At 44.3% G+C, this 25727-nt stretch overlaps 1 protein-coding gene across 1 annotated transcript; it reads right to left on the reverse strand.

The window, feature by feature from the left end:
• Positions 1 to 106: 106 nt before the first annotated feature.
• OIT3 (oncoprotein induced transcript 3) lies at positions 107 to 25491 on the reverse strand. Its single transcript, XM_059662405.1, has 9 exons — positions 25356 to 25491; positions 20084 to 20458; positions 19055 to 19162; positions 12959 to 13081; positions 11933 to 12055; positions 10130 to 10290; positions 8270 to 8685; positions 2661 to 2760; positions 107 to 892 (listed from the first exon to the last, which is right to left on the reverse strand). The coding sequence occupies exons 1-9, from the start codon at positions 25414 to 25416 to the stop codon at positions 722 to 724; spliced, it is 1638 nt and encodes a 545-aa protein (XP_059518388.1). The 5' UTR covers positions 25417 to 25491; the 3' UTR covers positions 107 to 721.
• Positions 25492 to 25727: the final 236 nt, after the last annotated feature.

Here is a 25727-nt window from a genome sequence, read left to right on the forward strand (position 1 = left end):
TTATACCTTTTTCTATTCACTTATCAGTCTGAGGGCACAGAATGCCAAATAACAGGGCATATGACACCACATTTTAATTTTATCTAAAGTTCAGTCATTGAACCACTTAAATGCATGTTATAATAAATTTAATGACATTTATTAATTGAAGATATTTCTTAAGACAACATAAAAATGTCAAAAGAAAATATTGTGCAAGAGAAAAACCAAATAGTATTTTTTAGTACACACTTATATTGATAAACTTCTGAATTCCCGGTAACTATTCTGTATTTGACTTGAAATTTCAGGGTATTATATTATTTACATAGCTAAGGAATCATTGGGTATTTAAGTCATAGTTTTAAGCAACTATTTAATTTTTTAAAGTTCTTAATTTGAAATATCATACCCAACTTCTGATTTTATTGCATCGTATAAAACGTGATTTATTGTAGAAAAGAAATGGGAGAAAAGGGTGAGCTGCCTTCTGTGTGGACAGCATAGCTTTTGACCTTGGGAGGATGAAGCCCTAACAGGGTCAGGTTGGTCAGCAGCGAGCTGACCTCTCCCGACCTTTGGGCCAGATCAGAGGGCGTCAGTCCTGCGAGTCTGTCTAAACCCACAGCATGATGTTTAGAGAAGGGCAGTGATCTAGCGTGTTGACTGATGTCCTCAGAGGTCATGGGGAGAAGTTCCAAACAGGCGGGCAGCCGGAAGCCAGGCCTGGGCGTTGGGCGTCCTAGTCCTCCCAGTCGATGCTGATTGGGCCGCCCGTCAGCATCTGGCTCTGCAGACCAGCTGTGTCCTCCCCTCCTGCCTCTCGCCGCATTCTCCGGTGGCAGCCCTGGGCACAGCGGGAGCGCTCCTCCAGCCTGCCACAGACCAGGACCCGGCAGTGCAGGAACACTTCCTGGAAAGGCATGTCATAATGAACAAAAACAATGACAACAGCGATCGCTTGTGGGGCACTTTCTAGAAGCCAGACACTATACCAAATATTTCATATATGTCATCTCATTTCATCTAAACAACAACCCTTTGAGGTAGATGTTATCATGACCATCTTACAGATGAGGAAACTGAAAGAGAGGTTAGGGGATTCGCCCAAATTCACACACTTAGTAATGCGGCAAACACAGAGTCCTGTGGGAGATTGAAAACACCACATGCATAGTTTATGCACTTGTGGAGGGCCCGGGGCGGCCTTTGTGAAGGCAGCACCTAATAACGGCAGCCTCTTCACTCCTCACGTCAGAGTGAGGAATGACATCAGCCCCCATGCACTTCTGTGTAAGGCTGGTCCTTTCTCCGAGCTGCTTCCGGCAGGTGACTTTCCAAGCATGCTGCCTAGCTGAGGAGGGAGATCAGGATCAGCCACCCTAGTGGGCCCTCCTGGGGCGGTGAGCTAGCTGGCAGGACAGCAATGCACTTACATGCAGCGTGGGAAAGATCACTGGTCTCTGACACTTCTTTCTGTTGAAATGTTTCAACAACTCTATTCAAACAAAAATCTTCCTCCTTACCCTATTATAGATAGTTGCTTATAACCTCTGTAGCTATGTATGTACATTTTAAAAATGTAGCATTTTCAACACGCATGCAAATTGTTATGACAAGTCTTTTCATGTCTCCCTTTTCTATATTTCCATATTTCTATACCACTTTAATAACTGCTCAACACGGTGCTAATTGATATACTGCAGCCCTGTTTGTTTAGGGGCTTTTTTTCCCCACTCCCCTTATACAATGCTCTATAAACATATCCAACAAGTCTTGCTTTTCTTCTTTTGCTTGCTTGTTTTTTGAGAAATTGTCAGAATTGGAATTTTTAGGAAAAAGAACATGATTATTTTATGGTTATCCTATATAATAAAAGGCTAATATGCAAATCGATCAAATGGTGGAATGACCGGTCGCTATGACACACACTGACCACCAGGGGGCAGACGCTCAATGCAGGAACTGCCCCCTGGTGTCAGTACGCTCACACAAGGAGAGCACCTCTCAGCCAGAAGCCAGGCTCATGGCTGGCAAGTGCAGCAGTCTGTCTCCACGGCAGCGCTAAGGATGTCCAACTGTAGCTTAAGCCATGTGACGTCAGTCACACAACCCCCAAGGGCTCCTGGACTGCGAGAGGGCACAGGCCAGGCTGGGGGACCCTCCCCACCCCCAAGTGCACGAATTTTGTGCCCTGGGCTTCTAGTTATTAAATATTGTCAGACAACTTTCCAGAAAGTGTACCAATTTATAAGGCCACTGTATACTTTTTATAATTTAGCGTGTTGTGATTTATAATTTTATACATTAATATGTATTAATAGAGTCTTATAATGGTTTTAATTGGCATTTTAAGTACTACTTTCACTGAGTATTTCACTGTTTGTGTTTTCTGTGAATTTCCTGTCCATATTTTTTGCCATGTGACCACCACACAGGCTTTTTCACCCATACCTGCCCACAAGGATTTAAAATTGTGATCATATAGTATCTTCTTTGAATAAACACAGCTATTTTATTGGGGAGGGGGCAGATAATTATGACATTCATGAAGGTGCTAAGCTTCTAGATGGCCAACTTGACAGCATTTTTTCATAGAGGAAATGCAGATGAGAAATGTGGCTCAGAGAATGTCACCAAGTTGGGATATTAAGAGGGAAGGGGGGTGGGGTGCAGCTTACCTTGTGGTCTTTGCCCACAAACTTGAAGACAGGGACCTGGAAGTGCTTTGCTAGGTGATCCCGTGATGTGTACTGCTTCACGGAGTCATCTGAAACACAGCTGAAAGTAGGGCAGGGTGGCACGTAAGACTTGATTGCTTAAGCAGGGGTGGAAAAAGAACCCAGGCCAACGCGTTCGGTCCAAGGAGAGGGAAACTGGGTGGAGGAGGCTGGGCTGCACTCAAGCTTTTTGAGAATGAAGGAAAAAGGAAATTCCCTTCGGACCCAGCCCTGCTCATTAGCACTGTCTGTCCCATCTGTCATTCACTGTACCCACAAACTGGGCACGAGGACCTCCTGTTAAGTCAGTGTATTGAAGTATTAGCAACAGCAACAGTATTTATTTCAAAGGTACCTTTTGTATTTTCATCCGTAATATGTTGCAGGAATTCTGCATTCCCATACTTTATTATTGGTTTGAGAAGGCCTTTCTTTAGATTTCATAAATATTTATGAGTACCTAATAGATAGTCACCCCTGAAGGGAATTCAAGGGTGAGCCAACCCCAATTCATGCATCAAAGAGCTGCATAAAGATCCAAGTTTCTTAGAGAATAAATAACTGGTTCTATTGGGGAAAAGTCATTCACTTCCAAATCGTTTTAATTCTTCTTCCCAAATTTAATACTAACTTGTAGCTTGGCAGGGTTTTGGGGTTTTAATCTCAGATCTACTGCTTAAAGTGAACTCAGGCTCACCTCAGGGCTGGCTGGGGGAAAAGAAGTATTATGGATGCTCCAGGTTGAGGCCAAGGTTTAGCATTACGAACCTTTTCTCCTTGAAGATGAAAGGCCACGGGCCAGACTTGTATTATCTTTTCCATTATGAAGTCTAAGTGAACTTTCTTTTTGCAAGTATATTTTTCTTCTTTTGGATACCTAATAGTTCCTGTCTACCAGGCCAGGGGAAAGGGGGGATCAGATGAAAAGCCTGTGAAACTGGATACCTGCTGCTTGTGCTGACAGGCCACTTTCTAGGAATTGCTAATTGCTCTTTCAGTGCAGTGAAAAGCCCAATGAAAGTGTTTAAAAATAAGGCATCTTGACTTGTTTTTCTATGACTATCTTATGCCTCTGAATTGAAGAGGACCTAAACGTATAATGAGTTTCTATTATATCTTGTGTTAATTTTCATTTTTCTTAGGTGAAATTAATTTTTATCATCTTCTAATTATGCTCCCTGATAAATCCTATTGCACATCTAATCTGTGCAATCCACTCTGCTGGGTGCTGCAGAGGATGTAAAGATGAATAATACGGTCTATGAAATCAAAAGCTTATAGTCCAATATTTATTATAATAATGTAACAATATTAAAATGGCACTTTCAGCATTTTCAAATTTTCTTTATCTGAAAGTAGTAGGGCTGGGAAATTGGGAATAAAAACATAAAGGCCCTGGCCAGGTAGCTTAGTTGGTAAGAGCATTGTCCTGATACATCAAGGTTACGGGTTTGATCCCTGGTCAAGGCACATACAAAAATCAACCAATGAAGGCATAACTAAGTGGAACAACAAATTGGTGTTTCTCTCTCTCTGTCTCTCTCTCTCTCTAAAATCAATTATAAAAATAAAATAAAATAGCCCTGGCCGGTGTTCTTAGTGGTTAGAGCATCAGCCTGCCCATTGAAGGGTCACGAGTTTGATTCCCAGTCAAGGACACGTTCCTGGGTTGCAGGCTCACTCTCCACTCCTTGTTGGGGTGTGTGCAAGAGGCAAGCAGTTGATGCGGCTCTCTCATGTTGATGTTTCTTTCTCTCTCACCTCCTCTCTCCCCCCACTCTCTATGAAAAAACAACAACATAAAAAAGCAATGGAAAATTATATATACTCAGTTGAGGATTAACCAAAAAAAAACCCAAACAAAAAATAAAAATGAATTGAGATGTATTTATAGTGTAAATATACACTAGATTTCAAAGACTTAGCAGTCTAATTAAAATAATCACTAATACATTTTTTATTGATTAGATGTTGAAATGGTAATATTTTGGAGAAACTTGGTTGAATAAAATATACTATTAAGCTGAAACCGGTTTGGCTCAGTGGATAGAGCGTCGGCCTGCAGACTGAAAGGTCCCAGGTTCGATTCCGGTCAAGGGCATATACCTGGGTTGCGGGCACATCCCCAGCAGGAGATGTGCAGGAGGCAGCTGATTGATGATTCTCTCTCATAGATGTTTCTAACTCTATCTCTCTCCCTTCCTCTCTGTAAAAAATCAATAAAATATATTTTTAAAAAATATACTATTAAATTTAAAAATAAATAAACATACTACACTTTTTCCTTAAGAAAGAAAATGAGGCAGAAAGAGCTGTGTCTGGGTAACACATTGCAGATAAGACCCAGGACAAATTCTGGCTCTTGATTTGGTGTTTATTGTGATTAGATAACGCTAGTCCTATCAGCTTTAAGTTCGTGTGCTAAAAGAAAGGCCAATGATATATGACAACCCAAAGAAATTGATCATCCAAAAGTTGCCCAATATTTGATTTTGGAATTCAATAGATTCTTTTTCTGGAGATTAACTTTCTAATTCTACTTTGCCTAGGCTAGTATGAAATTATTTTGTATTCTCGGAACATATATCAACTCAAACTAGAGGGAGGTGAGTCGTGTGTTAAATATCAGGGGAAACCAGCCTCATTTAAATTTAAGCTGAGGACAATGAATCATCAAACAATTTATAAGTATAAGTAAACTACATTATGTTTATTTAAGGGCTCTGCACTATTATGATAAATACTTATTCAAAGACTCATTAGACTTCATGGTTACAAAACAAGACTGATTACTGTCAGAGGGGAGGGAGGTTGGGGGGCTGGGTGAGAAAGGTGAAGAAATTAAGCAAAAACAAAGAGAGACTCATGAACACAGACAACAGTATGGTGATTGTCAGAGGGAAGGGGGTGTGGGAAGAGGTGGAAGAAGGCAAAGGGGAGATAAATGGAGATGGAAAATAACATTTAAAAAAAATAATTCATTACACAAATATTCAGTGAGCCTCACTGTAGGCTAGGCATTGAGGCGGAAGTAGAAGGAAGGATGGTTTCTAGTCAGGTTGGAAGGAATCCTGGAAGGCTGCATGGAGGAAATAACCTTGCTGAATCTTGAAGGACGGGTAAAAACCACACAGGAAGAAAGAAGACTGCAGGCAGAGGAACAGCAGGCGCAGAGGCAGGAGGGTGTGAGGAACAAGAGCGTTTGGGACTTGCTCACCGTTCCCTTTGGCCTGAGCAGAAACTGGAGAGGGTAGAGGTCAGAGGGGGAGGCACAGTGAGCCACGCTGAGAGCTGGGTTTTATTTTGAGGGATTACCTCATGTGCCCCATTACTGTAGTCCATTACTGTACTGGAGATGGGACTGTTTGCCTGTTTACTAAATTGGCCTACACAGCTGTGTCTTTGAGTTCTTGCCTTCTACTTTTTAAGCATTTTAATTTCTTCCACAGCTTTCTTTTTTCTGCTTTGTATGCACTGAGGGCTGGAAAATTAAGTAGCACAGCTTCTTAGAACTGTCTGAATTTTAAAAAATGTCCTTAACTGAGAGTCTGAATAATGAATATATTAATAAACTTCACAAGCTTAATTGAGGTTGCAGATTACATGTTTTCCCAGTAAGTGAGGAATGATTTTACATTTATTTTTGCAAAGGAAATATGAGGCAGAAGAGAACTCTTGATGTTAGAGAAATGCTCACTATTTTGATGGTAGTCATAGCTTCATGAATATATACAAACTGTATACTTTAAATATGTGTATTTATTGTTGCCAATAGTACTCCAATAAAACTGTAAAAAAAAAAAATCAAAAAGGAGCCAAAATCCACTCTTCTCGTGAAAGGAAATCAATTCCCCAATCTACATAGCATTGAATATGTGACTAAAAAAAATAAATAAAAAAGGATACTTCTACTTTTCCTTTTAAAACTTTCTGGCGATCACTCTAAGATGGCAATAAATCCAAAGGACTGTGAGTCCCTGTGAGACCTGCCCCTGGCCATCCGCAGCAGCTCAGAATGACAGATTTCCATCCTCTAAAAGCACGCCAAGGGGATGGCAGGAATCTGAAGCCAGAGCATTCCCTCAGGTAAACAGTTACCAACCAAAGGAAATCAAGAGCCATTAAAAAGTTTTCAACGGGGCTGTGACAATCTGTGTGTTTTCCTTTTGACTGGCTACCCAGGCACCCTGGAGCCGAGAACTGAAATTTAGTAGGCTGTGTTGTTAGGTGGCTGTATTAGCTGTCCCCTTGAAAGATAACGAGGGCTGGAATTAAGTCAGTAAGAGTGGAATAGAGAGAATGAGGTTTGGGCTTTGTTATTATTATTTTTAAATATATTTTTATTGATTTCAGAGAGGAAAGGAGAGGGAGAGAGAGAGAGAGAGAGAAACATCAATGATGAGAGAGAATCACTGATCAGCTGCCTCCTACATGCCTCCTACTGGGGATCAAGCCTGCAACCTGGGCATGTGCCCTGACTGGGAATTGAACCATGATTGCCTGGTTGACATGCAACCACTGAGCCACACCAGCTGGGCTTTTTTTTTTTTTTTAAGTTTCTCAGTTGATCCTAATGTGCATCAGAAATGGAAAATCACTTAGCAAGAGATTGTTAGCAGCAGTGGTGAGAGATGTGGAGAAGTAAAAGCAAAGCAGATGTTTCCAAGGGTCTATTGGGCCAGGTAGTGACGTGCACGGCAGTTAGGTCGCACGGCTGCGACCTAACTAGGCCATTTCCCTTTACGCTGCAGCTCCCGACCTGCCTGAGATATGCCCCCTGACATGAGGACAAGGACCCTGATGAGCTACCACTGAGTGTGGGTTTCAGTGTGCACACCCTGGGAACGTGAGCAAAGGGCGTGATAACTGCTGAGCTGCCAATGATACCTTGAGACACACACGGTTCTTAATCCCAGGAGCCTTAGGAAATACCCAAGTCCCCTTTGTATAAAGCAAGCTAACAAAAGTACATTTGCTTTGTCTTTCTTCTCCTAAAAGCTACCAACTACTTCTTCATCAAACCAGCGTCTTAAAAGAGGCGTCTACATTGGCTGCTTCCAGTTCCTCATCCCCTCGCACTTGTCAGCCCCCACCTGGCACTCACGCTCTGCCCTCTCTGAGCAGGTTAATCAATCCCACAGTTTCGATCACCAACAGGGTGATTCTCTCTTTTATCTCTGGTCCTGACCTTGTTCCTGGGTCTAACTGACAGGCACGTCCCAATGCCCCCTGAACTTCTCTTCCTGTGCATCCTGCTGGCGTTTACAATTCAATATTGTTATTTAGAATTATCACACTCAGTATTTTAACCTCAAGTCTGCTTTTCTACTTATATCCTCTTGTCTTGATTGATGGCATCTAGGTGGCCATTTGACTCCAGATCCCATGGAGTCATTTTTGACTCTCTCTCCCTCACCAGTTTCCACCTCCAAAATGTCAATAAATGGTTTCTGAATTAATTAAGAGCTCGCAAGAGCGCAGAGCCATTCTGGGAAATGACTGAGCGTACTGGTGCACTTAGAGGTCGGATGTGAACTGGGAGTAATAGACGGTTTAAGCAGCATAATTACCCATCCCGGATAAGGTAGTACTTCAGGATCTCGTCGATCTTGGAAGTGGGGGTGGCAAAACAGCTCTCCACCAGGCTTTCCAAGCCGTTCACGTGCACCAAGGGCTCAATGCCAAAGTAGAGGGAGTCTCGAAGCTTGAGGGTGGGCAACGCTTCCCGGTAAGGCTCTTCAAACTCGTGGTCCTTGAAGATCTCCAGAGTGAACGGGAAGATGCCGTGACTGCGGCCCATGATTTCCAGCGGGGCGTTTCTAAGGTTGGGAACGTATCCTTCGGAAATGGTGTACAGGCGCGGGAACTCGCAGGTCACGGGGATCAGCAGTTTGCTGGTCCGGATGATGATGTCCCCGCTGCTCCCTGGGGTCTGCTTGGGTAGACCTGTCACAAGGTTGCTGGCCACGATCTTGTCATTTACCACCTGAGCCAGGCCGGGGGTAAGAGAGGAAAGAGATTTTACTTTCATTTCTACAGTTTCCCCCCCCTCCTCTTAATCATAACCATCTCCAAACCTCAAAACACGTTAGAAATTTGGTTGCTGAAGCCTGAAGCTTTTAATAATTTTTTGCATACTACTTCGTGGCCAACCCACACATTCCTTTGAATATTACTCAGAAAACCCGAGCTATGCAGAACCAGCAAAGTCAAAGCTCGTATGTTCTGGGAGAGAGCAGCTTCTGTGTGTTACGTTTTCTGTACGACTAGACCTGCTGATCCTGCTGCAGCACAACCTGGTGCTGACCTCATCCACACGCAGAACTCGAGCTGCTACTTGATTTTCAGTTCTTTGTGTCCAGCCTCGCCTGGCGCCTCAGGGGGCATTTCCATGCCATTGTGCACAGATAGAATAAACACACCGCCTTCTCCTGGAACATCTCCTCCATATCTCACCCCAGGTCTTACTAGCGCTCTGATATTTTCTTCATCAGATTCAATAAAAAACTATTTGTTTCACTAAGTGATGACAAGGGCCTCTGCACTCTCCCCAGGATCCAGGTCCTCTTTTCCCCTCCTTCCTGCACACGTCTGATGTCATCACGACAGGGCCTGCTGAACCCCAAGCCCTCACCCTAGCGCACAAGGCAGATCTCTGGGAGCATCTCTCTTCGTTTTCTCTTCCAAAACGAATTCCTTGCCAGTCAGGCCCATGCCCAGCATAAGCGTAGGGATTCCCGTCTCTGGGACTGGCTCATTTGTTTCCATCTGAAATGCCCGTTCTTCTGCTCTCCGCCTGTCAACCACGCATCAACCACACTCATGCTTCCGCCCCAGTTCAAGGCCTACTTGTCTTGGCTGCTCCAGAGTCTGTCCCTTTCTGGCTTCCTACAGCCCCTCTCACCTGGATCACTATCTCTCTTTTTTTTATATTTCGTGTGTATTGTCATCTCAATACTACTGTATATGTTTCTAAAAACCAGGAATCTTTATTTCGTATCCCTTAGGCTCCCCCGCAGAGGGATGTGCACAGAGTCCTGGATGAAAGGACAAACCTTTTGCCTCCAAATGGTTCAATACTTGGACTCATTGCTGCCTCATAAATGGACCACCATGTGTATCAGTCGCTTTCTTCATGTAAGACAATACTGGTGCTGATGCACTCAGGACAAGGTCTACACATGTTGGAGGTCAGGCAATTTGAGAACAGAAATAGTAGAATTTGTTTTAACTTTCTATCCCCATGGTGCCAGGACCACAGCACATGCACAATAATAGATTGGTTAAATGAGTGGCATTAGATTTTTTGAAATCCATTCTTTCATGTGGAAATATCTCCTCTCAGACAAGCTGTACCGCATACCTCTGTCTACTACCTCCCCAACGATCGGCTTTTGGTCATTCCCCAGTGTCCTCCAGGAGGAACCTACATCGACCACGGTGCCACACGTCTTGAGGGAGAAGAGGATGTTGACGTGGGTGCCATTGGACACGCCTCGGCAGGAGGTGTTGGTCAGGAAGAGCTCCAGACCGCCCACCAGGTCCCTGGGGACGCTCACTTCGATGGTGTTGGTCTTGCACAACACGGGGACTGCGGCAGAAAGGGGCTGCTGTTAGAACCGAGAACCTGAGGGAAGGCTTCTAGAAGAATTAATTTCACCATCATGCAGCTTCAGCCTTTTGTTCTATCCTCAAGGAGATCTATGAGGCTCTAAACAAGTTGGTGAATAAAACCAGGACTCTTAACTCCCAAGGCTGTGGTCAAATAATGCTCCGGAGTATATTACCTCCCAAATGAGGAACTAGTAGGTTCAAGTTTCAATTCGACAGACATTTCAAAGTCTGGCTAGCATAACTCCATGAACTGAGGCACCTGGAGGATTAACTTTTAGCACAAACACAATTTATTGGCAATCCAGAAAATGACTTGCTTGGATACAGGCTTAAATTATATAATGGTCCTGCTTTGACTTTACTGTTAATTACTGCTCCATAAAACAGGTAATAAAAGCAGTGTTGGTGCGCTTGGGGAGGAGTTCTAAATTGTCTTTGTACTGTTCAATAAACCATAACTCTGGCTATAAATTGCACTTGCACTGAATATAAAAAGGTTGCTTTCCCTCAGCGTTCCCATGTTCATTTCTTCCAACTCTACAAATACCTTAAAAGGAATATATATGGGTACCGTCTGGAAATATCTGAGGAGAATATCAATATTTACAAATGGTATAGTAAAAAGAAGTCAGAGATAGTTGCTCACTAAATATTTGCTGGATGAATAAAATAATGTTCTGGACAGAAATAACCAGATTTCCAGAAAACAGTTCTCAGAGGATTATTGAGGTTCGTATTGTAAGTGCAGGGAGAAGAATCAGTTCTCTAGGACTTTCCACTTAGTTTCACAGCCCAATAATCTGCTAGAAAACAGAAGAACTGCATCGATGTCTTACACGTCTAAATTGAGTATTAGCCTTACAATTAGTAACAGAAATTAGAGGGGGAAAAAATAAAAGATGAAAAAGCAAAGGAAACTGAATGATCTAGAAATCCCATTTCTGGGTATTCATCGAAAAGAATGAAAAACAAGATCTCAAAAAGATATTTGCACACCCACATCCATAGCAGCACCATTCACAATGGTCAAGAGGTAGAAGCAACCCAAATGCCCATCCATGAATGACTGAGTAAACAAATGTGGTACATCCATACAACGGGATATTACTCAGCCTTATAAAGGAAGGAAATCCTGTCATATGCTACAACATGGATGAACCTTGTGGCCACTATGCTAAGTGAAATAGGTCAGTCACAAGAAGACAAATACTGTATGCTGGGGGAGAGGGAGATGGGAAGTTATTAAATGGGTGTAGAGTTGCAGATTTGCAAGGTGAACAAGTTCTGGAGATGTGTTACACAACATTGTGAATATACTTAACACTACTGAACTATACACGTCAAATTGGTTTGGATGGTACATTTTATGTTATATATTTTTCACCACACTTTTTAAAAAAGCAAAGTAAAATTGTTTTGTTTGGGGGTTTTTTTGTAATCTTTTCTTAGACCTTTTCTCTTTTGAATGTTTCCAGGATGAAGATGCAGGAACACACACTGCTGAAAGAGCTGGCGTTCTAAAAGATGAGAATCTTGACACATGTGGGTGAGGAAGGCAGGGCGATGGGACGGGGAGAGGAAGCATGAATCAGAGCAGAGTCAATCCCTGCAAGTACTACCTTGGCAAGTGTGGTTGTCCTCAGACAGCACCAAGCCCCGCGGACATTCACACTGATAGCCCCGCTCAGTCACAAGGCAAGAATGGCTGCAGCCGCCATTGCTGTTGTGGCATCCTTCAATGTCTGCAATAAAAACCAAAAGAAAAGGGGATGATCTTGGAGCCCTCTTTCCCCAAAATTCTGGTTCTTGGGATGGCACTTTGCACCGGAGCTTAACTTAACTCGTCACAGTATCACTGGGGCCTAACAGTCACTGAGACATGTAGGAAAGCCCACAAAATACGGGTATTAAATGTTAGAGCTACAAAGAGCAATCTTACAATACCCACAGCCCTACACACTTAAGCTGGTCATTTTGTAGAATTCCCTTCAATCTGGATTTGTCTGTATTTTAATGGTTACTATGTTTGGGGGGAAGTCATTTCTTAATTGCTGTAATATTTAGTTTGCTCAATTCAAAATTCTATAAGAGCATTATTGGTGTAAGAGGAACAGAATAGAATTTGATTGGACCAGCTAGATGGATCGGAGTTCTTGCCAGTTGGTTGGATCATCAGTCCTTCTGTATCCCCATCGCTGCTCTAAACCACTTGTTATGTGACCCGCCTCTATTACCTTGCTACTCCCAGTGTGCTCCTTGGAGCCAAAGCATAGGTGTCACCTTGAAGTTGGTTATTTAGAAATGTCTTGGCCCAATCCCAGACCTGCTAAACCAGAATCTGCATTCTAACAAGAACCCAGGTGATTTGTGGGCACGTTAAAGTTTGAGAAACACAGAATACCCAGTTTTATTTTCCAAATATGTGGCTCTTCACCTCTTGCAAAATGCAACTCCCTTCTGTGAAACCTTGGAGACCAAGTTAACAGTGACTTCCATCTGCAAGCATCCTCGACGATGATGAACCCCTCTCATTTCCTTACACAGCCGCACTGTTACTCTCTTCTGACACTGGGCAGTTTCATGGACAGCAGAGAATAAGCCAATGGCCTGGGCTCCCGACTTGAATCCTCCTTACCCATTCTCACCTTCGCAAGTCTTGCCATCACTTCTTAGCACACGGCCAGCCCCACACTCACAGCGATATGAATTTTTGAGGTTTACACAGATCTCACTACAGCCACCATTGTTTTGTTCACATTCATTTTCATCTGTAGAAAAGAAACACACCATGTGCATGGTGCTGAGCAACTTAAACCCTCAACCCCCTTAGCAGAATCTCCACATCTTTTCAGTTCCTGCTGATACACTTTCCACAGCCCAACCCCCTCGCTGAGATCCAGTATAATCACGTCTATCAACCAGGACTCCTCAACCAAGTTATTTGTCCATCTGCCCTCTGCTGAAGCAGAAGGCACCTACGCCCTCGCCAATTCCCTCCTAAGGGCAAAGCTGTGGGGGAAATAAAGTTCCTTTTGTCGCCTACGTTCACCTATTTATTTGCATTGCTGAGAATCTCACTTACTCCCATGAGCTCCTGAAGATTTGCCAAATAAATAAAAACTTATAAATCAAACCGTGTTCTAAAGGCATTAAAGGAACGTACATTGCAGAAGAAAATATCTGACGTTTCTGAGGCAGTCTTCTGCCATACACGAGCAACTGCCCTCGAAATCTCTCTTAAATGTTGAAATATTCTCACATTGTACTTCACAATTGTTAAGTCATTGTAAGGATCTGACGAAAGAAGGGACTCTTGCCATAAAAAAATGCACAACTGGCAATAAATGTCGACCCCCTTCCTTCTACAAACAAAAGAAAAGGAAGCGTGGGAGCTAAGTTTGTCATGGGTGGGACATAGGACCTAAGCCAGGGAGCGGGGTTTAAACACCCCCGAGGTGGGAGGAAGCATGGCCTTGGGCCCAGGGGCGGAGATGAGCAGGAACTGAAACCCTGTCTGGGATCCTGGCAAAGGTATCCCCATAATGAGTTGGGGAGAAGCATTTGCTGCGAGGCCCAGGGAGGCAGTAAGGAAGCTCTCGGCCTGAATCTCTAGGAGAGAAAAAGCCTCCAGAAACCGCGGGAGCCCCACGCCCAGTCCTGCCACAGCTGACGTGTGAACTTACACTTCCCACATGGTGTGGGGATATTGCAGCCAGAAATGGATGTAAAACTTGGCCTGGACTGTGAAGTTTCTGTGATGCCTGACAGAGCATTTGGAAAACTGTTCTGCAGTAAAACTTCCATAAACTGGGTGATAAGAATAGAATCTCCCCACCCACTGCCCCGAAAACAACAATTACATCAGAAAATGGTTTGCCATGAAATACTAACCATGAGGAAATAATTTCCTATAAGAGAGAGTTGGCAAGATAACAAACAAGGGGCTTTGGATTGGAGATAAACAAAATGATCCAGAAAAATCCATAATACGAGGATTTTAAAAAATCACCAAACAGATAAAAGGAAGGATAGTTGCCCAGTTGGTGTGGCTCTGTGGTTGAGCACCAACCCATAAACCAAGAGGTCCCTAGTTCAAGTCCTGGTCAGGGCACATGCCCAAGTTGCAGGCTCGATCCCCAGTAGGGGGTGTGCAGGAGGCAGCCGAATGTTTCCATATATCCCTTTGCCTTCCTCTCTTTAAAAAATCAATAAAACATGCTGTTGTTGTTTTTTTAAAAAAAGATAGCAACCAAAATAAATGTGTAAAAGGATAAGACAGAATTGAGAAACAAACATGTTGAACATGTTAAAAATATAGTCAATGAGATTAGAACCTTCAGTGGGTGGTAAGAGGGTAAGAGGCACTGGCGGCCCTCCTGGAGGTGGCCACAGCAGTGCTCAGGCCAGGCCTCTGTGGCAGGGCTGACCTGCTTACCTCAAGCCTGATTGATGTGAAGGAGAAATGAGCTTCTATTATTTAAGCCACTGTTATTTGGGGGTCTGTTGTTATTTACAGCCTGACTTTGATCCTATGCCCCAGCAATTCCACCTTTATGGGGTCAGGTATAATTTTTATGTTAATTTTAAGAACACACAAAGCACTGCTACATATTGTTATGGGTACATGTATGAATAATAAAAGCATAAAAACAGGGACTAGAAGAACACACACTAACTTCAAAACACTGACTCCCCCTGGAGGGCAAGAGAGAAAAATGAGATGGACTGAGATGATTTTACTTGTATCTGTAAAATTTTATTTTAAAAAAAGAGAAAAACTTAACCATAGTCAAATCTGGGTACATGAGTATCTGTTATATTATTTTCCTACTAGAGGCCCGGTGCACAAAAATTTGTGCACTCGGGTGGGGGGGGCGGGGTCCCCTCAGCCCGGCCTGTGCCCTCTCGCAGTCTGGGACCGCTCGGGAGATAACGACCTGCTGGCTTAGGCCTGCTCCTGGGTGGCAGAGGGCAGGCCCAATCCCTAGGTGCAGCCCCTGGTCGGGCTCAGAGCAGGGCCGATTGGGGAATTGGGGCGCCGCCCCCTGTCATGCACAGAGCAGGGCAGATTGGGAGGTTGCGATGCCACCCTCAGTCACGCTCAGGGTAGGGCCGATTGGGGGGTTGGGGCACTGCCCCCTGTCACACTCAAGGCAGGGTCGATGGGGAGGTTGCGGCGCCACCCCCTGTCACCCACAGAGCAGGGCCAATCAGGGGGTTGGGGAGCTCCCCCCTGTCACGCACAGAGCAGGGCCCATCAGGGGGTTGGGGAGCTCCCCCCTGTCATGCACAGAGCAGGGCCCATCAGGGGGTTGGGGAGCTCCCCCCGTCACGCACAGAGCAGGGCCCATCAGGGGGTTGGGGCGCTGCCCTCCATCACCCACAGAGCAGGGCCGATCAGGGGGTTGGGGAGCTCCCCCCTGTCACACTCAGGGCAGGGCCGATGGGGAGGTTATGGCTCTACCCCATCACACACAGAGCAGGGCCCATGGGGTGGAGGGGTTGGGGCGCCGCCCTCTATCACCCACAGAGCAGTGCCGATCAGGGTGTTGGGGTGCCACCACTCTCACACTCAGGGCAGGGCCAATGGGGAGGTTATGGCTCTACCCTGTCACACACAGAGCAGGGCCCGTGGGGTGGGGGGGTTAGGGCACTGCACCCTGTCACACACAGAGCCGCAGGGTAATCAGGAGGTTGGGGAGCTCCCCCCTATCAGGCACAGAGCAGGGCCGATCAGGGGGTTGGGGCGCCTTCCCCTGTCAGGAACAGAGCAGGGCCGATAGGGAGGTTGTGGCCCCGCCCCCTGTCACACACAGAGCTGCAGGGCGATCAGGGGGTTTGGGCGCTGGCCCCTGTCATGCTGATCCCGGTGCCGGGAGACCTCCCGGCTCCACTGATCCTGGTGCTGGGAGGCATATTACCCTTTTACTATATAGAATAGAGGCCTGGTGCATGGGTGGGGGCTGGCTGGTTTGCCCTGAAGGGTGTCCCGGATCAGGGTGGGGGTCCCCACTGGGGTGCCTGGCCAGCCTGGATGAGGGGATGATGGCTGTTTGCAGCTGGTCACACACCCTTCAGGGTGGGGGTTCCCACTGGGGTGCCTGGCCAGTCTGGGTGAGGGGCTGAGGGCTGTTTTCAGGTTGGGACTGAAGCTCCCAACTGCTTCTTTTTTTCTTTTCTTTTTTTTTTATTCTGAGCCAGCTTGAGCTCTGAGGCTCCACTCCTGAAAGCAGGTATCTGGTTTGTTTAGGTTCTACAATCGAAACTCTGTATCAACTCCTGGTCTGAGATCCCGGCTAGCTGAAAGCTGGTTTCTGGGGTTTTGTTTAGCTTCTATTTTTGTAACCATGTTTCAAACTGCCAGCTCAGAGGCCTGCAGCGGCAGGTGGGGAACATTGGAGTCCTCCGTCACTGAAGCAAGCAAGCCTCATGTTAGTTTCAAGCTGCCTGGCTGCCGGTTGCCATCTTGGCTGGCAGTTAATTTGCATATCGCCCTGATTAGCCAATGGGAAGGATAGCAGCAGTACGCCAATTACCATGTTTCTCTTTTATTAGATAGGATACTCTTCTCTCTGCCTGAAAAAAATTACATAATTTAAACTAAATAATAAAAACTATATTACATCAAAGAGAAAAAAAACTAGGAGAAAATTGACACATGCACATAAACTTTGCCTGTAATTTCAGGGAATTCATGATCTCCCTGAAACTGATGGACAGACTCCAGGTAGGAACTGCGGTCTGTTCCCTAGGTACTGGTAGGCAAAGGTGTCCAAGATAAACTGTTAAGCAAAAGGCATGTATGATGTGTATGATATTTGACCTTTGGTGTAAAAAAGGGGGAAATAGATATTAATACCTATATTTGCATTTTTATACCTGCCTGAGAAAATACTGGAAGCACATAAGGAAATAATATAAGAGTTTACTTGGAATGGGGTGAGGAGGAAATGGGACAAATGGAGAGAGCTAGACATTGCACTGTATACCTTTCATGCTATTTAATTTAGGAACTATCCTATATAATAAAAAGCTAATATGCAAATTGACCGCACAGCAGAACGACCGGTCGCTATGATGTGCACTGACCACCAGGGGGAAGACACTCAATACAGGAGCTGCCCCCTAGTGGTCAGTGTGCCAGAAGCTGGGCTCACAGCTGGGGAGTGCAGTGGCAGTGGCAGGAGCCTCTCCCACCTCTGCGTCACACTAAGGATGTCCGACTGCCAGGTTAGGCCTGCTCCCCACCATCAGCTGGACATGCCCTGAGGGCTCCCAGACTGTGAGAGGGTGCAGGCTGGGCTGAGGAACCCCTCGAATGCATGAATTTTGTGCACCGGGCCTCTAGTTTAAATATATTAGCTATTCAAAGTTATATTAAAATAAAAGCAAAAAAATGAATGAATTAGACTTATTGTGGAGATCACATTGTAAAGTATATAAATGTCAAATCCTTATGTTGTACATATGAAACTAACATAATATTGTATGTCAATTATATTTAAAAACCAAAAATAAGAGAAATGAATGAAAAAAGTCCTGCCTTTAAATAAAAGCCAAATATTTTCCAACAGATGTGTGTCCATGTGTGTTGTGCAAGGGGAGAGGGGAAATTACAGGAACCATTGTCTCCTGCACCCAAACATTTTAGCATTAAGTCACATAGTCAAAATGGACCTTGTAAGAGCGCTAACAACTGTTGTGGGAGGGCTAAACATGCTCCATAGCATGGTCAGTGGGTCTCATTTAGGGGACTGAAGAACAATAGCTTTTCTTAAGCCATTTATATGCCTTTCGCTCTAATTCCCTATCCCATTCTAACCTGCTACCGTTCTTCTTGAGAAGGTGTGGGGCAGGCCTCCCCTTTCTCACTAGACTTCTTTTAAGTCCATTTGAGTCTGAATACAAAAAGATTCATAACATTAAAGGGAAAAGAAAGGCTCTTCAGTCTTGGGTTTTTCAACAACAAAGCAACAATTAAACAACTCTGGATTTCCCACAAGCAATCCAACTCTTGCCACTCAGAGAAACCAAAAGTATATTAATAAAGCTGTAGGAGTCTGTCCTTAGATAATTGTAGACCAAAGCTATCCAATAGAAATACAAAGCAAGTTACACAAGTAATTAAAATCTTTCTTGTAGTTATATTTAAACATTTCTTAAAAGAAAATGGTAAAATTAATTTTAATAAATACTTGATTTAATCCAATATGTCCATAATGTTTCATCTCAATATATAATCAATATTAAAATTATTGAGATATTTTACATTTTTAAAACTAGTCTTCAAAACCCAGTGTATATTTTATACTTATAGCCTGTCTCAATTTGGATGTTAAATTTTCATGAGAAATACTTGATCTGTATAGAGTCATAAAATTTACAGTTGGCTACTCAAGTTATTCCAAATATTTTCAGTTTTTCAATGACTGAATCAAGTATCAGTTTTTAAATTAAAATTAAGTAAAATTAAAATTCTGTTTTTCAGTCACTCTATTTCAAGAGCTCCATAACCACTCATGGCCAGGGACTCCTGTATTGCACAGAACGATTCTAGACTACACCTAACCATGCCATAAATCTGGCTTAAAGCTTTAGTTATGAACTACAAGGGCAAACACCATTCCAGGTGTTCTGAGGCACAGACTGAAAAAACGATGGAGGTCTGAGTCAGGAAGAGTTTTTGATTTGTCCCTTTGATCTTTAAATAGTCTGTTTCTACTTCAAGATTAGTTTCTTACCAAAGCATGTCTGCCTGTCGGGGCCCAGCACGGTCCCTGGAGCGCACCTGCACTCGCTGGTATCCGAGCAGCTGCCGTGGCAGTCCTCATCGCAGATGTCATAAAAATCTATGGAAGGATAAAGATGATCTTTTGTGACAGACTAGGACCAGAGGACCCTCATTCCTGAGTTCAGTCATGGGATACTAGCTTCTAGCCAACACCCAGAGAACTCTCATTGTTCAGGGATTACATAAACCCAATGGGAAGACATACCACCCAGGAACATCTTTTGTCATTTAGATCAATGATTTCCAGCTTCAGATCCACAGGCCCTTGGTTGGCCATAGATTCTGCAAATCTAATACCTCACAGATACGAGCTATGGGTTAAATAAACATTATCTCATATCACATAAGCCATGGACACAGACAATAGTGGGGTGAAGGCCTGGGAGGGGACAGGAGTGAGGAGGAGAGAGTCAATGGGGGAAAAAAGGGACATTTGTAATACTTTCAATAATAAAGATAAATTTTAAAAATAAATTAACATTATCTCCTACTTTTCTATGTACTCTATTTTTTAAATATATATAATTTGAAGAGACTGAGAAAACAAAAATTTATTTAAAAGTATTACTGACCTAAAGTAGCTTCTTCCCATATAATTTTTTAAAAGATCAATGGATACTAAGCACAATGCTATCACATGGATGTCTAATATGTATTTAAAAAGGGATTCTCCATACTCAAAAAATGTTGGAAATCCTCTACTTAGATAACCTAAATCAACATTTCATTTTCTAATGACTTGTTCAAAAGGAGTGAAGACAAAATAAAGCAAAAATGATCACAGGCATAGCCCCTTTCTAGTCTCCAGAAATTTTTCAGAAACTTAAGAAGAGAACTCAGAAATCACAACCTGGAGGTATATGTGGCCCTAAATCCGTGCTATTCGGACTCTGAGATTCTACCATAACTGAATTTCCTATGGCAATTTTCTCCTTGATGCCTTGCGGGGGAGGATAAAGAGCACAGAGAAGGTACTCACGGCCACAGTAGACATGAAAGCAGACACTGGGCTTGGTCAGACGATACACGTAGTAGCCTCCGGGGCAAGCCTTGACCTCCACCGTGGTGTTCCAGAGGCAGCAGTTCCTATTGAAGCTCGCACAGGCCTGGCGTTGCACGATGCCATCACCTTCTAGAGGGTGGCTGCCATTGAGCCAGACAGGTGCGTGGGTTCCACAGTGGTTTTCTGGTATGCAAAAGGTGGGCATGGCATCCCCCGCCATGCCCGTGAAGCGGTACCACTCCCCATCCACATGGTTGTCACATAGAGGTGGACCTTGAGATTCATCCAATTGGTGGTCAGTGTTCCTCCAGGGCTCATTCAGACTGATGTAAGCAGAACAAGGATCTAGGGCTGGGAAGGGAAAGGACACCTCAGAGGCACCTCTGTGATATTTCAGTTCACAGAGACAACATCCTGGGTCCACCCCCTTGGTCCTGCATTTTGGCTTTCTGGGGTTCAGAAAGAAAGAATCTAAAGTTCCAAAAAGTAGCTGTTTAAGATTCCCCATGCTGGCTTACACATGTTTCACAAACGCCTTTTCTTAAATTACTTCAAATCTATCTAAGGTTCAGTGTCAGCACTGGGCTAAGTTTTTCATCCATGGTAATCAATTGATGGAAAGAGAGTTGTTCAGAACCAGGGAGGTTAGGGTTGCAGTCTCATTGAACTCTGCCCTGGTCAGACAATATTCTGAGTATTGTGTCCACACCTGGAGGCTATACTTTGTGAAAGTAATGGACAAACTTGGTATCCAGAGGAAGGTGACCAGACTTAGAAGGAAGCCTAAAATTATTTACTGGGGAAGAAGCGGAGAACTATAGTTCGGAGAAAAGAAGGCTGAAAAATATACATATCACTTTTCAAACATCTGGACTGGGCTTGTGGAAGAGGAATAGGTATACTGTTACAAAAACAAGAACAAATTGTTATGGGGAAGCACATTCGTTTAGTTACTCAGTAATGGAGAGGAATGGATGAGTCTTTGGAAATTTTCAAAAAATATTTGGATGGCCATTTGTAGGCAAGATGGAATTTTGCACTAGCGGGAAGCTTGATTTGATAACAAATGTGTAAAACTCATTCCACTGAAAAGGAAAAGGCCTCTGGCACATGTCACCTGCTTTGAAATACACAGAATACTGGCAAGTAGTTACCAAAGATAGTTTCAAAGTGGATATATTCCATCGGCTTATTGAGAATGTTGTAAACTTTATATATTCACCACTAGCCATGGCATCACTGTGGATAATAGAGTAGAATTTTCAAGCATGCATTTTTAGCACGTGGACAAATGTCTCATCAAAAACATTTTAATGACCAAACACATCAATATCCCCAATAGTCTCACTGTTTCCCTCAGTTTCAGAGAAACATTGAATAATGTAGGCAAACTGTCTGTATGAACCTATAAAACCCAGAAGTTCTAGAAAGGAGACCAGCCATAGAGTACTGTTCTTTTTAATGCATGTCAGGCTGACCTAACTGATATTGTAGGCAGGGAATTCACATGACAGCTGATACATTTTGTGGGCAGGAATTTCAGTTTTAGCAAACAAGGCACAATAATTAAATGTAAATGGACCATGATCATAAAATCTAAGTTGTCTAGAAAGTATTTTGGATTTTCCCAGTCTACATTTCAAACTCAAATTTGCTCTCTAAACTTCACCCATATATAGAGGAGTGTGTAGCTTAGTGCTAATGGCCAACCAGCATATGACAGTTTGAGACAGGAAATAACTAGGATACTGCACTTTCTGGAAATAACTCATTTGCAGAGTTGCCCATGGCAGGAGCAACCGTCTCTTTTACCAGGTCCCTGCGGGACCCCAACTGAGCCCTAGTTTATAGTTTGCTGTCCCCCTTCAGGGGAAGAAGTGTCCTCATTTAGACTCTCTCCCTCTCAAAAGGGAAAAATTCCTTCATCAGCTCTCCCAGCTGTGGGTTTTCAGGGAATTTCACAGGTGATCATAAATTCATAGAAATATTTGGTTCATTTCCTTGGCTCTAATTTTATAAGAAATGGTTAGGTACTCAACTTGTAATGGCTTTTACAGACATTCCTAAACTACTCAATAACTATTTCATGAATTATAAAGTTTTTCCTTAAATTCAACTGTCATTTCTTGTGCTGTTTGTTAAAAATTCGCTTTCTCTCCTGTTGTAGGGGAGATATGGCACAAACAGGAAAAATTTCCCTATGATCTCCTTGAAAATAAATAAATGATATATTTTAAAAAGTTACCCACCCAATATTTCTAACATTAAATATACACATTCATCTTTTCATCTCCAACCCCTTTTAAGGCAGCACTTCCATCCTTTAATCAGCTGTTAATTCCTGTGCTCAGCCTCTCATCGTGGAGCAGAGCTTGGTACAATGCCTATGGCACCCTAAATTGTGGACATATGTACCCCTCAGATGGAAGTGCTGCAGGAAGAACAGCCCCGTGGTTCCCTTTCAAATGTCGAGTCAGGAACCCCCTTTGCTCCCCCCCCAACTCTCCCTTCGCCCTCTCGCCTGCCAGCCGCCCTGCCGGCCACCCCTCTGGGGTCCCCACTCCGGGGACGCGGGGACGCCTGTGCACCCCCAGGGTCGGCACCTCACGGTGACCCAGCGCCGAGAGATGATGTCAAGTCCCGCCCTTCGTTCCGAGGTTTGCAGAGCCAAAGCCCCCAACCCTTACATCCTCCTCACCCCGGCCGCCCCTCCCGTCAGGCTCAGTGCTGGAGCCCCTCTCTCCTCCCTTCCTTCTCCCTCCCTCCCTGCCTTCTTCCCGTCAACCACTGGGCTTCCCTCTCCCCGCCCTCTCCTTTCCCTTCCCTACTTCTTTCCTCATTTCCCTCTCCAACCAGGACAAGCATTCCCCGCCCCTCCCCCCACTACCCTTCCCCTCCTTCCCCAGTTCTCCCTTGAGCACCGTGTGTGTGTGTGTGTGTGTGTGTGTGTGTGTGTGTGTGTGTGTGTGTGTGTTAGAAGCCTGGGGAGGGAGAGGTGTATGATTGGGAGGTGCAGGAGGTGTGTGTGTGTGTGCGTGTGTGTGCGTGCGTGCGTGTGTGTGTGTGTGTGTGTGTGTGTGTGTGTTAGAAGCCTGGGGAGGGAGAGGTGTATGATTGGGAGGTGCAGGAGGTGTGTGTGTGTGTGCGTGTGTGTGCGTGCGTGTGTGTGTGTGTGTGTGTGTGTGTGTGTGTTAGAAGCCTGGGGAGGGAGAGGTGTATGATTGGGAGGTGCAGGAGGTAGGTGTGTGTGTGTGTGTGTGTGTGTGTGTGTGTGTGTGTTAGAAGCCTGGGGAGGGACAGGTGTATCATTGGGAGGTGCAGGAAGTGTGTGTGTGTGTGTGTGTGTGTGTGTGTGTGTTAGAAGCCTGGGGAGGGACAGGTGTATCATTGGGAGGTGCAGGAGGTAGGTGTGTGTGTGTGTGTGTGTGTGTGTGTGTGTGTAGCATAAGCCTGGGGAGGGACAGGTGTATCATTGGGAGGTGCAGGAAGTGTGTGTGTGTGTAGCATAAGCCTGGGGAGGGACAGGTGTATCATTGGGAGGTGCAGGAAGTGTGTGTGTGTGTGTGTGTGTGTGTAGCATAAGCCTGGGGAGGGACAGGTGTATCATTGGGAGGTGCAGGAAGTGTGTGTGTGTGTGTGTGTGTGTGTGTGTGTGTGTGTGTGTAGCATAAGCCTGGGGAGGGACAGGTGTATCATTGGGAGGTGCAGGAAGTGTGTGTGTGTGTGTGTGTGTGTGTAGCATAAGCCTGGGGAGGGACAGGTGTATCATTGGGAGGTGCAGGAAGTGTGTGTGTGTGTAGCATAAGCCTGGGGAGGGAGAGGTGTATGATTGGGAGGTGCAGGAGGTGTGTGTGTGTGTGTGTGTGTGTGTGTGTGTGTGTGTCTGTGTGTGTGTAGCATAAGCCTGGGGAGGGAGAGGTGTATGATTGGGAGGTGCAGGAGGTGTGTGTGTGTGTGTGTGTGTGTGTGTGTGTGTGTGTGTGTGTGTGTCTGTGTGTGTGTAGCATAAGCCTGGGGAGGGACAGGTGTATCATTGGGAGGTGCAGGAGGCACTGAGGAGAGTAAGAAAGGAAAGAGAATGGGAAGGGGAATGGATGTTGAGGGGAGGATGACTTTTGCTTAAGAGGCTCTTGGCTGTCCTAGCAGCAGATTCAGGGCGATTAAACTGAGCTCAGCCCCATCTTTTTAAAGTAGATGATTAAAACAGCTTCAGACTTAGAGAATAATGGAGAAGATGGTACAAAGAGTTCCCCCACCCCCACCTGGTTTCCCTATTATGATACATCATACGTGGTACCTTTGCCACAATCAATGAACCAATGTTGCTACATTATTATTAACTTGAGTACATAGTTTTTTAGATTTTCTTCAGTTTTGCCTTGGCCTTTCTCTGTTCCAGGATTTCATCCAGGGTACCACATTACATTTAGTTTTCATGTCCTTGGGGTCTCAAGCCTATTTTTTTTTAAAATTTAAATATGGACTAGATATTAGGTAGTATTGAGTTATTGTTTTGGTGGTTTTTTTCAAGCCTATTTTTAATGTGTGTCCATAAAGGTGCAAGAGCAAGGCCTGAGTTCCTCTGAAGATGTAAATAAGGGTCAATAAAATACTGAGCTACTCAAAAGAAGGACTGTTGTCTCCATCTCAGCCTGCCCTCACACTCTCTTCTAAGTAGAAGTTAAATTCTGTTGGAGAAAGGAGCGAGACATCTATTAAGTGGAACCGCAGCTTTGCCCTGTTGGCCAGTTTTGTGCCAACCGTGAGGAGAGACAGTTTACGATTCACTCGGTCTGTGCAAAAAGTCCTATTTTCAGGTGTCAAGAATACAGAGTTTGATTTACCAGATCTGTACCTTTCATGGGGCTATAGCTTTCAGTCAGTCCCTGGAAATCATTAAAGAAAAAAGAAATCTGTCCTTAACTCTAAAAATCATTGTTTTGCTCTTGAAGTTGTAGCTATAAAAGTGCCTTGCACATAAAAGGTTAGAAGTCCTTTTACACATATTTAGCTAGTGGAAAGCTGCTGGATATGGCTGATCCATGGAAATTTTGGCTGCCCAGACAAGGGACTAAATGGAACATGAAACAGCTATTCTCTGAAAATATATGCTCATCGGTTATCAATGATACTGGATTCTAGCTCTTAGTACTGTAGATACTGGATTCTAGCTCTTAGTAACCTGTACCTAACAGCAATTTCCTACAACAGAACGCTCAGTATGCCAAGTCCTTGATACTAGACTCACCCATTGGTGCTGCAGGTGTAATTGTGATGAGGAGGCAGGTGAGAAGCAGGAACGGAGGCATCCTTCTGAATGAGCCACCAGACACCGACTGGAAAATCCTCTTAATTCCAGTTTTCCTCTTTCCCCTTCTTAAAAAAAAAAAAAAAAAAAGCCCGGAGAAGAAAGACTTTTCAGCACTGGTTGGGGCTTTATCAGAGGAAAAGGATGAGTGGGATAAGGTGTCCATTGCTCTGGCCTTGACCCCAGGGAGAAACATTGCTTTACACTGTCAACAGGGTTATTTTATTGATATTTTTCTTTAGGGAAAAAATACTCACAACCCCTCATCCTCCTATTGTTTTCTCTCAAGAATTCCCTGCAATGCGGCCTTCA

This window comes from Myotis daubentonii, chromosome 13 (genome assembly GCF_963259705.1).
Source record: "Myotis daubentonii chromosome 13, mMyoDau2.1, whole genome shotgun sequence".
NCBI lineage: Eukaryota > Metazoa > Chordata > Mammalia > Chiroptera > Vespertilionidae > Myotis > Myotis daubentonii.